At 36.8% G+C, this 14183-nt stretch overlaps 2 protein-coding genes across 3 annotated transcripts in view; both read right to left on the bottom strand.

Moving 5' to 3' along the window:
* Positions 1-361: 361 nt before the first annotated feature.
* Positions 362-7947, bottom strand: LOC149475902 (uncharacterized). The gene is made up of 9 exons (XM_089712615.1): positions 7887-7947; positions 7365-7430; positions 6581-6703; positions 4707-4772; positions 3759-3893; positions 3101-3216; positions 2164-2345; positions 1250-1433; positions 362-990 (listed from the first exon to the last, which is right to left on the bottom strand). The coding sequence occupies exons 2-9, from the start codon at positions 7395-7397 to the stop codon at positions 855-857; spliced, it is 975 nt and encodes a 324-aa protein (XP_089568741.1). The 5' UTR covers positions 7398-7430; positions 7887-7947; the 3' UTR covers positions 362-854.
* Positions 7948-9999: 2052 nt separating this feature from the next.
* The window catches only part of LOC149475899 (phenoloxidase-activating factor 2-like), a 30778-nt gene continuing 26594 nt past the window's right edge, over positions 10000-14183 (bottom strand). For both annotated transcript variants that reach the window (XM_089712893.1, XM_089712894.1), the window contains exons 7-9: positions 13052-13236; positions 12103-12267; positions 10000-10185 (exon numbers count right to left, since the gene is read on the bottom strand). In XM_089712893.1, coding sequence (XP_089569019.1) covers positions 10024-10185; positions 12103-12267; positions 13052-13236 — 512 coding nt within the window. In that variant the 3' untranslated portion in view covers positions 10000-10023. The remainder of the gene's footprint in view (positions 10186-12102; positions 12268-13051; positions 13237-14183) is intronic.

Raw genomic sequence — 14183 nt, 5'->3', positions numbered from 1 at the left:
GCGGAGTTATTTAATAACCTAGAAAAATTGAAAAGAGCATGTGTGCCAAGCACACGTGTCAGAAGTGAAACTTCTTAAAATCGTCGCCTTACTCCATGACGTGACGGTATTGCCATGACGCGCCTAAAGAAGTTTCTGTTCAGAAAATTGAGCTTTATTTGTGAAGTTATTTCTATATCTACATGGAATCATCATCAACATCAAAACGAATTTCCTGTTACGGTTTTTTTACTGTGATCACAACGCGTTGTAACGCGATAAAACGCCGTCAGTATATTTAATAACTTTAATTAATATTATAAATTTTGTTTCAATTACGGAGTTTTAAATGAAAGACATGGTTGTAGTTTTAATCATTTATTCCATAAATATTACCACTCGAAAATGATAAAATTTTCAAAATGACCGCCATCTATTTAACATTCTATATTACTGTCCGTTATAGAGGCCAAAGACAAAAAGAAGAAGAAGAACATGCATCTCTCGATAGTATAACCCGTGCCATCCATACACAAGCCTGACTCACACTAAATAATATACTAAGGGCGGCCGTACACGGACCGCTTCAAGCAGTTGAGACCGACGGCTTGAAGCCGCGACCGCACGGTGAACTATAGACATTCATTCATCGCCGTACACGGACTGCACGAGCAGTCGCGACCGCTTCAAGCCGTCAACTGCGGTTTGTAGTGACAGCTCGAGCAGTCAAAGACCGACCGCTGAGCAATCCGTGTACTTCGCTGAGCCGTTAACTGCTCTAGCTGCCCGTGTACGGCCGCTCTAATACTACGTAGCTATGGACGGTAGCCAAGTTCATACTATCGCCAGAAACTCGTGAAGAACATTGTCTATGGTCAGTCAGCGCGCATACAGCGGTCGGAGCAGCGCTTCAAGCAGTCGGCGTCGTTCCGGCAGTGCGCGCGGCAACTCGCCTGACAGCGCGTCACGGTGCGAACGTTGGTTCGCGCGAAACGCTCGTCGAACATCAAGCTGAAATATAGGAATTATTGAATATCTGAAATTTATTTTGTTGCTTAAATAACGGATATGCTTTTTTGATATTGTTAAATCTATACTATATACTATACTAATATTATAAAGCTAAAATTATATTATAAAGATTTGTTTCTTTGTTCGAACGAGCTAATCTATCTAATACGGATTTTTATTTCAAATCGGACCAATAGTTCCCGAGAGAAAATTGTCCTGAAATATTTATTAAGTAAATCTTTCTATATTAACTACATACCTGTCTATAAACGGTACCGAAGTACATGTAGCGGCATCACAGTGCAACACTGGCGGCGCGACACTAGCTAGTAAGGAGCCATCCTCGCCAATAACGTAGGGTATATGGTCGATATACACGTTGTCGAAAAGGCACATGCGTTTCATGTATTCTTCGGAGTGCGTGAACATTGTTGGTGGTATACCTGATGGAGATACTTTTTAGTTCTAGTTCATATTGGAAGGATAAAATCTAGTTTAAAGTCTACTGCTTAAAGGATTCAATGTTCACAAATATGTGAGAATAAATGACGCTGCTCATGGTCGTGCCGATTGTTCATGCCTTATGCTTATGCCTGTAGCTCATGTCCCATGTTCATGCTTCTTGCTAATGCTAGTGGTAGTTTGTAGAGTGCGTTTCACGAAAGAGTTCCCCTGCCGTTATGTTGGCATACCTGACTGTCAAAAACGAAAATATTTTTTTTTAATCAAAAATGACAGAGAAAATATTCTCCTTTCTTCCTAGCCTTATCCCGTATCTTACGGGGTCGGCTGCCTAGAAAGGAGAATATTTTCTCTGTCATTTTTGATTAAAAAAAAATATTTTCGTTTTTGATAGTCAGGTAAGCCAACATAACGGCAGGGGAACTCTTTCGTGAAACGCACTCTACATGCGTTTACCAGCAGTGCAGGCTCCGGCCCGGTTAATTTTTTATTTAAAATTTTACAGGTATAAAGTAAGTATACTGTGTCCTTCTCCTGGTTAAAGCTAACTTTCCATCATTTTTCAGCCAAATCAGTTCTGATTTGCTTGAGTTCTAAATGTTTCTTTTATGCGGCGTTTACACGCGGCGTTCACACGCTGCGTTTTATGATTTATCCTTAACTCGTACTACGGGTGACTTCGGGCTATATTTTTCAAAAAAGCAAACTTACCAACAGCATAATATCTTGTGTTACAAGTGTGTTCCTGTATCAACTCGCTACGGTTATTAAACCAGCTGATCAGCCACTTGAGGTCTTCAAACTTGGTGATCTCATCGTTGATCACCTTCCTGGTGAGTCGGAGGTACTCGACATCTGCTTCTATCACTGATTCGTCTTTGTCTTCACCGTAGCTGGGGATAGAAGCATAGTATAAAGAGAGCAAGAAGGCCGTCTCCTGGCGTTTAGGAGCGCAAGGTACCTAAATTTGCGAGGCAAAGCGTTGTCACATGTCACGAAACCGGTCCATGAGATGTAACCGAGCGGCGTTGTGTGCGTGCAACAAGCTTGCGTACGTACATGAACAGGGGGCGTGGCCAATCGCTACGCGTACATACAAACGGCGCGATGTACCTTTGTTCGAAGATAACTAACTTGCTCTCTGTATACTATGTTAAAGTTTGGAATAAAGAAGGTCAAGAAAGTTGGTGTTATATCGATGCAGCAATGATAAAGCATTTAATATAGAACATTGGAAAACTTTTTAGTCCGTTTATCAAATTTTTAACATGGCATATCCTTATCAAATCGGAGAAAAAGCCAGAATATTAAATATCATCAAATTCGTTCACAGAGTCTTGAGTAACTTATAAGTTGTGTAATATTATAAATGCGAAAGTTTGTGAGGATGGATGTATGTGTTTGTGTGTGAATGTTTGTTACTCTTTCAGGCAAATACTACTAAACCGATTACAATGAAATTTAGCATACATATAGAGGGTAACTTGGATTAACATACAGGATAGGTTTTATCCCGGAAATCCTACAGGAACGTTAATTGTTCGATCCGTCCGCAGGCGAAGCCGTGGACGGAAAACTAGTTTTTTAATAAATGTTACAAATTTAATTTAAACTTTTGAGGTATTTTTATACTACTAGTATTACATACTTCCTGTATTGCATTTTAAGAATTGCTTCGGACATGTGAATTCTAAAGATAACTCCGGGTCTGAGGTGGGCTTGGTACAAATCCTTTGGCATCTCTACGAAGGAAGACTCGAAATCCTGCAATTAAATGAAATGAAAATTCTTTATTGCAGCGAAATAGGCAATAATAAAATGAAAGGCATACATATGAATAACTAGCTTACCACCCGCGGCTTCGCCCGCTTTGTCTAAAACCTAATTAATTATATACTAAAACCTTCCTCTTGAATCGCTCTATCTATTAAAAAAAACCACATCAAAATCCGTTGCCTAGTTTTAAAGATTTAAGCATACAAAGGGACATAGGGATAGAAAAGGCGACTTTGTTTTATACTATGTAATGATAATGATATTAAAGATCTTGAACTCGCGACGTGGTAGCGATATTTTAAAATCCTACTGATATTATAAACGCGAAGGATGGATGGATGAATGGATGTTTGTTATTCTTTCACGTAAAAACTACTGAACCGCTTACAATGAAATTTGCTACGTTCATGTTTATATGTTTGTTTTATGTTCATGTAGGCAGCTGAAGACCCTGAATAAGAAATAGGCTATTTTTTATCTGGTACTAAATAATTATGACAACGAGTACAATTTATCATTAGAAAAACAACCTTAGACGGCGGTTCATAAGTATCATAATTGATGTGCGGGCTCTTCTTCTTCTTCTTCCTTCTCTTCAACTGCTGCGTGTCCCAACCGGCCACTCTGCGAGCTATTGGCACCTCTGTTGTGGTCACATTTTTTAACTGAAATAAAAATACCACTACAAAGATTTGAAGGTAGAAGATGTTCTATTAGAAATGGTCGAATTGATTTTTAATAACCTATCAAATGAAATAAGTTTAATTTGAATTTGATATTGATATTCAGTTTTTTATAGCATTCAAATCTATACTAAATAAAAAATACGAAATAAAGCTGAATAGTTTGTTTGTTTGTTTGAACGCGCTAATCTCATGAACCACTGGTCCGATTTGAAAATTCTTTCGGTGTTAGATAGCCCATTTATCGAGGATCAACTCGCTAAGACCAACAGGAGTGGAGCCACACAGGTGAAACCGCAGAGCGCAGCTAGTGCTTTATAAATATAGTAAAATTTCGATCACGAGCTGGGATTCGAACCCGCGTCTTTAGCCATTCAGGGGCGAATTTGATTAAATAAAATTGACTCTCTTAAATCTGCATACATTCCAAGATATCTCCATTTAATAAATCTGTTTTTAAAGTAGGTACTTTAGCAAGTCATTAATCTTATCCTATCCTATCCTACTAATATTATAAATGCGAAAGTTTGTGATGATGTGTGTGTGTGTTTGTTACTCTTTCACGCAAATACTTCTGCACCGATTACAATGAAATTTAGCACACATATAGAGGGTAACTTGGATTAACACATAGGATAGGTAATATCCCGGAAATCCCACGGGAACGGGAACTATGCGGGTTTTCCTTTGAAAACGCGGGCGAAGCCGCGGGCGGGAATCTTGTATTAAATAATTACGTTTAACCTATCAACTGCGTAGAGCAGTAATCTGTCTAATAAGATATTTAGCCTTTACCTCATGATCTTCAATTACAGCTGGTGTCGTACGTCTGCCCTTCCGCCTGCCGCGACCTCGTCGACGCTGCGTGATGAAATAAATTTACATAGTATAGTATTTTGAGCAGTAGTTATAGTTATATTATAGTATAGAAAAGAAAAGTTTATTGCCAAAAACATTACATACAAAATGTATCTTAAAATTAAATGAGACAAATGAACACAGCCTCAGCAAAATGCTGCACAAAAACAGCGCTGATTTACATGCTGTACCAATGATTGAGGTTCGTCTTAATATTATAAAAATTGAAATGTAATATATATAAGTAATGTATAGTAATGCTTTCCGAATCGGTGGTAAATGTTAAAAATATGTTATGACGATTCAAAAGTGCTTCAAGAAGTCTAATTGAATAAATACATGTTTCAGTTTGAGTTTTGAGTTTGATTTATAGTTAAAGTTATAGTTATAGTTAAAGTTAAAGTTAAAGCTAAAGTAAAGTTAAAGTTGAAGTTATAGTCATACACACAGACTGATCAGGTGATCAGTAGGTGCTTGTCCATAAAGAAAACCGATCAGTGAAACAGATGTATGCATAATGCATCTGCCCTTTACACACACACGGGACTTCACTTTTTTTGTGTAGAAATATAACTATGATGTTATTGATTTGGTTCCAAGATAATGTTACCAAATGATATATTATAATAATTACTATAAACAGAATTAATTGACATTCTCTGACTTCATTGTTTTAATATTATTCGCTACGCGAGCTTTAAAAGTATGTAAATTATATTTCCAGCCATATTTTATAGAAATAGTCATCTTAATGTTGTTTGTAATGTATTTATTTATGATATAAAAGGTAATATACAATAAAACACAATTGAAATCATCATTATTTATTCTTCAACATCCTTAGGTTCAGTAATAGAATCGACGAATACTACAGAATTGCATTCCGCCGCGTCACACTGTAAAATCGGGGGCACTTCGACTGGTGTGACCGAATATTCGTCACCAATAACATATGGGTTACCATCTATCCACAGAGCATCAAACAGACAATAAATATGCACCTTTATCGTCATATAACTTATGAACTTATAAATCCTACCACCGCATTCACCCAAATGCTCTTTAATGCTCTTATCCGTCTTATACATTAGTAGTAGGTTGTGGAACTTCGTTATTTCATCCATGACGACCTTTTTTATCAGGTTCGTGTATATGATATCAGCTTCTATATGCCGTTCGGGGTCTTCGTACATGCGCTGTTTGATTCTTAGTATCGCATCGGACATTCGTACTCGGAATATGACACCGGGGTTCATTGTTTCTGGCAGGATGCCAGGTTTTCTGGTTGATGTTGTGAATTCAATGATTCTGTCCTTTACTGGTTCGGGGTAAACGTAGTGATGTGGTCGTTCGCGAAGTACTGGTCCGTTGAGCGAGCTGAAGCTTCTTGTGTTCTGTTGACAATAATGTCTGTTTGTTATTCTTGGATATATCTTCTTATGTTCTATCCTATGTCATCCTTTACTTTATCGAGTTTAATTTACACTTTGGAATAACTCGTAGTTCTTCAATAGTTTTCGCGATGGGAAGATGGACCGATAGGTTTAGTGTTGTGTATTTTTCAAATTATCCTCTATTTACATGCGACGCCTGACACCGCCTTTCACGATCCCACCTCAGCTATAGAATTTCTCCTACTCTTTCGTTTTTAATGTGCCTTAGGTACACCCCGCGAAATCTATTGAGATAATTAACGACCATCTCAATGTAGAACACTTTCAATGATTCTAACATTGTATCGATGGAACGCGGCCTTTGTTGTTAATTTTAAGTTTTAAAGAATCTTAAGACCGTATACTAATATGCATTACCTTAGCTCTTCTTTTCACTCTATTCCGATCCGAGTCATCTCTCGCTCCTGCAAGATAGTCGTCAAACTTGGAGAAGTCAAACGGTGCCCAGGGATCTTCGGTAGTCGAGGTTTCGAAGGCAACCTTTAAAACATCAAATATATAACATCTATATATATATATATAACTCGTCACGGGTCGAGGTCAGAATTAAACATCCACATTGTGAAATTTATAACAGCTGTTAAATTGTTTTTTTTTTATTGTCGATAGGGAAGCGCTTGACCACAATCTCGCCTGATGTTAAGCTGTAGTCTATGATGGTACGCGCTAGAAGGTTCCCTAGAAGGTTCACTCTACGTTTAAAGACCCCCATATTGTACTCGTCTGACACATTCTGACAGTCACAGAAAGACCAGCGGCGTTAGCCGGAAGCCCGTTTCCTTTTAGTGACCCTTCTTGCAGTGTGTGTATTGCTATGGTACCTACATGGTACCTATCTGTATATGTGTAATGTGTATAATCTGTGCATCTCACGTGCCTATTACTGGGACGGGCAGTCGTACGTTGTCGAGCCAGTGATAAGAGTAATTACAACAGAAATACGACCTATATATATATATATATATATAAATATATAAATAGAACCTAGTATACTACACTACTCTATTCTAATTGTCAATCCTCTCCTGGCTCTTAAAAGAGAGCATTTTCACATTCAGGGCCTCAGGGGTCATATCTCTATATGGTTCGTGGTGGTCGTTTACCTTCAAATTAATTATTATAAGCTAAGAAAATTAATTACCTTTTCGTGTGGCGTCTTTTTGGGTGCCATCATATTTACGGGTTGGTCATATATGTCATCTTTGATCTAAAAAGCCTTTTAATATTATTCAACTTTATTCAGGAAATTTTTGTTTCGTAACTAACTATGTTATGAGAAATTCAATTATTAATTTTATCATAGCTCTAGATCACAATATACCTACCAAAACCTATATATTATTCTAGGTTTCCGCCCGCGGCTTCGCCCGCGCAGTCAAAGAAAAACCCGCATACTTCCCGTTCCCGTGGGATTTCCGGGATTGCGTCATTTTCCCGGGATAAAAAGTGGCCTATGTCCTTTCTCGGATATCAAAATATCTCCATACCAAATTTCATGAAAATTGGTTCAGTAGTTTAGGCGTGATTGAGTTACAGACAGACAGACAGAGTTACTTTCGCATTTATAATATTAAGTATGGATTTAGCTGATTGAATCACAATTTAAATGAATTGTTTCCATTTTTAATTAATTAAATTTAATAAAAAAATTGTCTTATCTTACATTGGGATAGTTGAAGTCAAAATTTACACCAGAGCCACCGCTAGATGTCGCTAGACACAATAGCTGTGAAAAAAAATTAAATCCTAGATAGATATAAATTAAAAATTTTATTTCAAATTAAATAATATTAATCAAATGAAATAAGGCTTATCACGGTAACCACCAGTGAACAATAATACAGTTAATAATTGATACATTTACAAATTATATTTACCTACTTATAGGTATTATAACGCTATATCACAGACTAATAATAATATACTACGTATGGGCGTATTCAGAAAGAAAGCTTGAAACTTATAAGCGCTTATCGGCGCTTGTCATGTTCATATATTTTCCTGTCAGTGCTGGTAACCCGCGCAGGAAAATATATGAACATGACAAGCGCCGATAAGCGCTTATAAGTTTCAAGCTTTCTTTCTGAATACGCCCTATACAAGCTATACCTATGTTTGTACGCGATTGTAGAGATAATCTCAGAAACTACTGGTTCGAATTGTTCAAACTTTTCCTGTTTTTCTCACAAAATAGATAAAATTATTTATTATTAATTAATAATATTATGATTTTGAGTTAGCACTTACGTGCGGATAAGTTAGCATATGAATAAAAAGCAATAAAATACTAAATATAATATGTAAATATTAACAATTGTAACTTACCAATGATATCAAAAACATATTCACAACGTTCAGCCGCTAACAAGCGACTGAAAATGGTCTAAAAACGAGTCTAAAATCGATAAAAAATAACAATGTTTTCGAATTATAATTGCCTGTTAAAAATCACCAATTATTGTAACAATTACGAAGGAATATGGTTTGTAATAAAGTGTTTCAATTATTGATAGTATTGATTTATTTTAAAAATATAGATACTAGGTATGTGACTAGTCAATAATTTTTTATAGTACTAGCGGTGCACTCCGGCTTTGCCCGTGGTACATGTTTACGTTTTCTCTCCATAAGAATCATCCTCGTACTTCAAGGAATATTATAAAAATATAATTATCAAAATCGGTTCAGCCGTTCTCAAGTTTGCGCTTTACCAACACATTTAGCGATTCCTTTTTATAATATAGATTTATGTATTTATGCTAAGGTAGTCTTTTCGTAAACGTAAAAGTTTGTGAGGATGGATAATTGCATACGTATGTTTGTAACTCTTGAAAACCACTGAACCAATTTTCATAATACTTGGCAGTGTTGTAGCTTATGTAACAGAATAAAGGTAACTTATTATTAATAACGATTGTTTACTGCACTGTGAGCGTGAACAATACTATAAAAAAGAAAAATTCAACTAACTAATATTATAAATGCGAAAGTTTGTGAGGCAACGCAAATACTACTGAACCGATTACAATGAAATTTGGTATGTAGCTAGCTCATAACTGTAGACCCAAAATTCATAAGCTACTTCCCGCATAGTTCAAGTTCCTGTGGGATTTCCGGGATAAAAATTTATCCTATGTCCTTTCTCAGGTCTATTGAATAATAGCGCCATCTATTGAATACTTACTCAATTCAGTAAGCAGATGTCGCCATATGTAGGAATCGTTTTGAGCCTTGTTTTGAGCTATCTAGATAATTTTTAAGCTGTCAAATAATGTACAAACTTACTAATTATAATTTGCAATAAAATAATTTTGCGACTATAAACTGAAATGTAACCTATCCTATCTTTCAAGGTAGAACTGCACACGGGGTGCAAATCAAATTTAAAATCGGTTTAGTAGTTTTGTAGTTCGTGGACAAACAAAGTGACACGTACTTTTTATACATAAAGATATTATAGTAGGCATTAGTCAGATTACAGTACATACATCCATTCTCTTTATCATTTATTATCTAAAGGCTAAATAAAACACCAAACAGCTCTATCTGTGTAACGGTCTTTTTCAATAAATCACATGATCAAATGTATAAGTTTATGATTCCTTATAGCTTATAGACTAACATTCATTTTTCTGTAGATGAGATATCATAGTATACTAATGTTCTAAAATTTATTAATAATAGAGTAAAAATATGGCCTTAGCCCTCATAGAAGGCCCCTATCCCTGAAGAAGGAACATCTGATGATGATAATGGTAGTCAAATAAAACACCAAATAATTATCTATACATATATTTCATTTAATAACTGTAAGTCTTAACATCCAAGCCCTCGCCGGCAATCTTGTCGTCGATCCAATTGCGCAAGTTACCAACATCCACATACACGCCGGGAGTACCGTCCTCCCCACACCCGATCCCCCACGCGACTATACCGTTCTGTACATAACGGTCTTTTTCGTACTGTTAAAGAAATAATTATAACAATAAATACACTTTATTCAGCTACAAGTAAATACATATAAAAACGAAACAGACAATATGTTATAAAGCTAAAAAGGCGGCCTAATCGCTACTAAGCGATTTCTACCATGCAACCTATGGGTAGGATTTTTAATTTTAAAAATAAGAAAGAGTTGAAAAACAATAGAAAATAAAATGATTGTCAAAACATTGCATACAAAATTTCTCTTAAATAAGCCAAATGGACACAGCCTCACCAAAAGAGAGTAAGGTAATTAAAGAGAGTAACATTAAATATGGCAGAGCAAAAGCAGGGAAAAATGAATTCAACATGAGCATGAAAGTATGTTGTTTACAAATCAAGTATCAAAACTCGAGGAAAAAGTATATAGACTACAGGCCCATGTTGAAAAAATTATGGGTCATTTGACCCACCACCTGACCTATCTAGAATGATATAAGAGCATAAAATAATAAGATTCAGCACTATGACGTCACTCGTAAGCTGTCCACCTGAGTGCAGATGAGAATTCGAAAGTTCAGGTAGAGATTTTCTCCCCTTGTCTCCATGATTTTTGTACGGCGTTGCGGAATAATGGCTTAAAAGCAGTATAGAAATAGTATGACACAGATGCCGTACAAAAATGGTGGTCCACAAAGTCGGAATTTATTTTTATTTTTCGACAGTTGCCGAGGTAAATTTGGTCATTTGATTTTGTACGGCATCTGTGTCATACTATTTCTATACTACATTTAATCAATTATTCCGCAACGCCGTACAAAAATCATGGAGACAAGGGGAGAAAATCTCTACCTGAACCTTCGAATTCTCATCTGCACTCAGGTGGACAGCTTACAAGTGACGTCATAGTGCTGAATCTTATTATTTTATGCTCTTAAATCGTTCTAGATAGGTCACCTGGTGGGTCAAATGACCCATAATTTTTTCAACACGGGCCTGTAGTCTAATATTCACACACAATTTTTTGGCAGAGTGAAGGAAGCTTAATGAAGTCCCGTGGCCCCTAATGGGGCATGGGGCAGATACATTTTGATTAAATCTTTTTCACCGATCGATTTTCTTTAGGGACAAGTAGGTGATCAGCCTTCTGTGTCCTGCCAGACCGAGACATTTTTTTGTGCGTTTCTACCGGGAATCGAACCCAGGACTTCGGTTCTACGCTCACGCGTTAACCCTTGTACCAAGGAGGCGGTCGAAATAGTAATAAATAATACAAAAAAATTATTACTTCGTTAAAGCTTTCACATCTTAACTGAGTAAAATTCCCAAATTATGAAATGGTAGATATTTTTTTTAACAAATAGCCGAGCTCTTTTTCAAATACTGCCTTGGTACAAGGGTTAACGCGTGAGCGTAGAACCGAAGGATCCTGGGTTCGATTCCCAGTGGAGACGAAGAAAAAGAAATGTCTCGGTCTGGCAGGACACAGAAGGCTGATCACCTACTTGTCCCTAAAGAAAATCAATCAGTGAAACAGATGTATGTATAATGCATCTGCCCCTTACCCCACTTGGGGACATGGGACTTCACACAATTACTTAGAATTAGGAAGAATTAGAAGAATTTTCTGAATACACATGAGAGTGAGTTGATGTGTTGAAGAACCGATGTAGGCGGTGACTCATTTGAGTGAGCCTTTCTATAGCTTGTGTTATGCCTGGTCGTTGAAATGTAATATTGTTAGTTTAAATATCAAATTTGATTAAAGTGTAGTGTATATTGCATAAGAAAGATAAAAGAAAGAAAGTATACTTATTTACAGGATGATGTAAAATGGAGCTACATCTGCCAACAAACTGTTTTACAGTTTGGCAGAGTACTATGTTATTATGTATGTGTTTTTTTGTTCTGAAATGAAAAATATATAATAATATTTAACGTTATAAAAGTCTCACCTGTATAGGACAAACGAGGGGTGAACCCCCATCCCCTTTACAAGTATCTTTCCCCCCAATTCCCCCCGCGCACATAAACGACGTGTGAAGTTCGAAGAAATGACCCAAACGCGTTTTGCGCAACGCAGTTTGACATTGACGTCTTTCAACTACAGGTAATTCCACCTGGAAGCAAAAAATGCATTTTTTTTATTTTATTACACTTTATTATGCTAGTATACATATTTCTATTACTTAAAACTAAAACTTATAGCTAGTGCGGCCTTATCACTAAAGAGTGATCTCTTCCAGGCATTTATAAATATTACACATAGGATAGGATTTATCCCGAAAATCCCACGGGAACGGGAACTATGCGGGTTTTTCTTTGAAAACGCGAGCGAAGCTCTACAGGGTGAAAGGTAAGACGTTTGACAAATTTAGACAGCTCCTGTCTAAATTTGTCAAACGTAAGGAAACTTCGCTAATCAGCTGACCGATTTCCATACAAAGTCCAAATTTTTTTCTACGAATTCAGCAAAGTTGTAGAACAAAAGTTGTTCAGTTTCATGAGTAGAAGCTCCTGTCTAAATTTGTCAAACGTCTTACCTTTCACCCTGTATATGTGTGCTAAATTTCATTCTAATCGGTTCAGTAGTATTTGCGTAAAAGTGTAACAAGCACACACATACACGTCCATCCTCACAAACTTTCGCATTTGTAATATTAGTAGGATACAGATGAATCTATTATAAGAGCGTGTAAAACACTGTCAAAAAAAAAGACGGGTTGCACACCGGGAGTCCCGCAGAAGTGAAAACTTGATTATTAACGTTGAGCTTGTTTGATATTTTGGAATGGTATCCGTCTTACGCTTTTTCGATCAGGCCACGTGTCCTGACGCGAGTTTAAGATTTTAACGCCAACGCCGCTAAAGAAGTTTTTACTTCAAAAATATAACAATACTCACCCGCTTCAATATAACCTGGTACCGTCCTTCCTTCCCGAACTTGTCCTTACCCCACCCTGACGCAAAGCACTGAGTCCCCCCCACAGCACGTTCCCGGGGGGGAGGTAAGCATACCACCCCTACGTTGGGCGCCAACTCCAGAGGGGATGATAGAATTAATAGGGCTATATCGTAGAATAGGTTATCTGTAAAAAAAAGATGTCAGAAGTGACTTTTGCAAGATTCCAAAATCGTCGCCTTATTCTATGGCGTGACGGTATAATTGCCATCACGCGACCTTGAAATTTTACTCTCAACGAGCAACGAGAAGTTTCACTTCAAAAAAACATTTCTTAGTGTTATGGCGAAAGACGATGGTCGAATTCCGTTTAAAAAATTTCTTATTTATAAGGCATTTGAATGCTAAACAAAATATGAAATTCAACAAAGGCCGCCTTCCATCGTAAAAATATTCTAAAGCTGAAGAGTTTGTTTGTTTGATCGCGCTAATCTCAAGAACTACTGGTCCCATTTGAAAAATTCTTTCGGTGTTAGGATAGCCCATTTATCGAGGATGGCTATATATCATTACGCTAAGACCAACAGGAGCGGAGCCACGCGGGTGAAACCGCAAAGCGCAGCTAGTGTTTCATATTGGTTGAGACGGTTGTTTAAATAATAATATCTCACGCCAATTATTGAGATGATTATCTCAATAATTGGCGTGAGGTGTCCTTTAGGGCACATAAAACCTAAACAGTATATACAAAAAGCTCGATCAGCGAATTGCATGTGTCCCTACAGAAAGGTTGGCCGAGAGATCAAGGCGTCGCCTTGGAATGGCAGAAAGACGCGGGTTCGAATCACGCCTGGTGATCAAATTATTTTTATCATGTCATTTATAAAGGTCAGATTGTTTACGTTTTATATCTCGTCTCGTTGGCCTTACTATAGATAATTCACACAACTTACAAAAACAAATACTCACTATTATAAATTGAAGAATTGTTAACAGATTTTAAACGCGACTTATTTATATGTATTAATAATTATTATTTAACCCGTGATTTACAATGAGCGTGTTCACGGGCCATCTCGTAAATCTATACTAATATTAGAATTTAGAAAGCTGGAGAGTTTGTTTGTTTGTTTG

Source organism: Colias philodice, chromosome 29 (genome assembly GCF_061535455.1).
Source record: "Colias philodice isolate Cphi_HAF_F1 chromosome 29, ilColPhil1 Martin Lab GWU primary, whole genome shotgun sequence".
Classification (NCBI taxonomy): Eukaryota; Metazoa; Arthropoda; class Insecta; order Lepidoptera; family Pieridae; genus Colias; species Colias philodice.
Note: the sequence above shows the minus strand (reverse complement) of the source record. Positions and strands in the feature narration are given on the sequence as shown.

What these genes read in the sequence shown, in the direction of transcription:
- LOC149475902 (XM_089712615.1), bottom strand. Translation starts at nt 7,397, where the DNA reads ATGATGGCACCCAAAAAGACGCCACACGAAAAG. An exon ending in CTGTAATTGAAGATCATGAG is followed by an intron (nt 3,894 to 4,706) that starts GTAAAGGCTAAA and finishes TTTTTATTTCAG; the next exon opens with TTAAAAAATGTGACCACAAC. An exon ending in CTTATGAACCGCCGTCTAAG is followed by an intron (nt 3,217 to 3,758) that starts GTTGTTTTTCTA and finishes ATTTAATTGCAG; the next exon opens with GATTTCGAGTCTTCCTTCGT.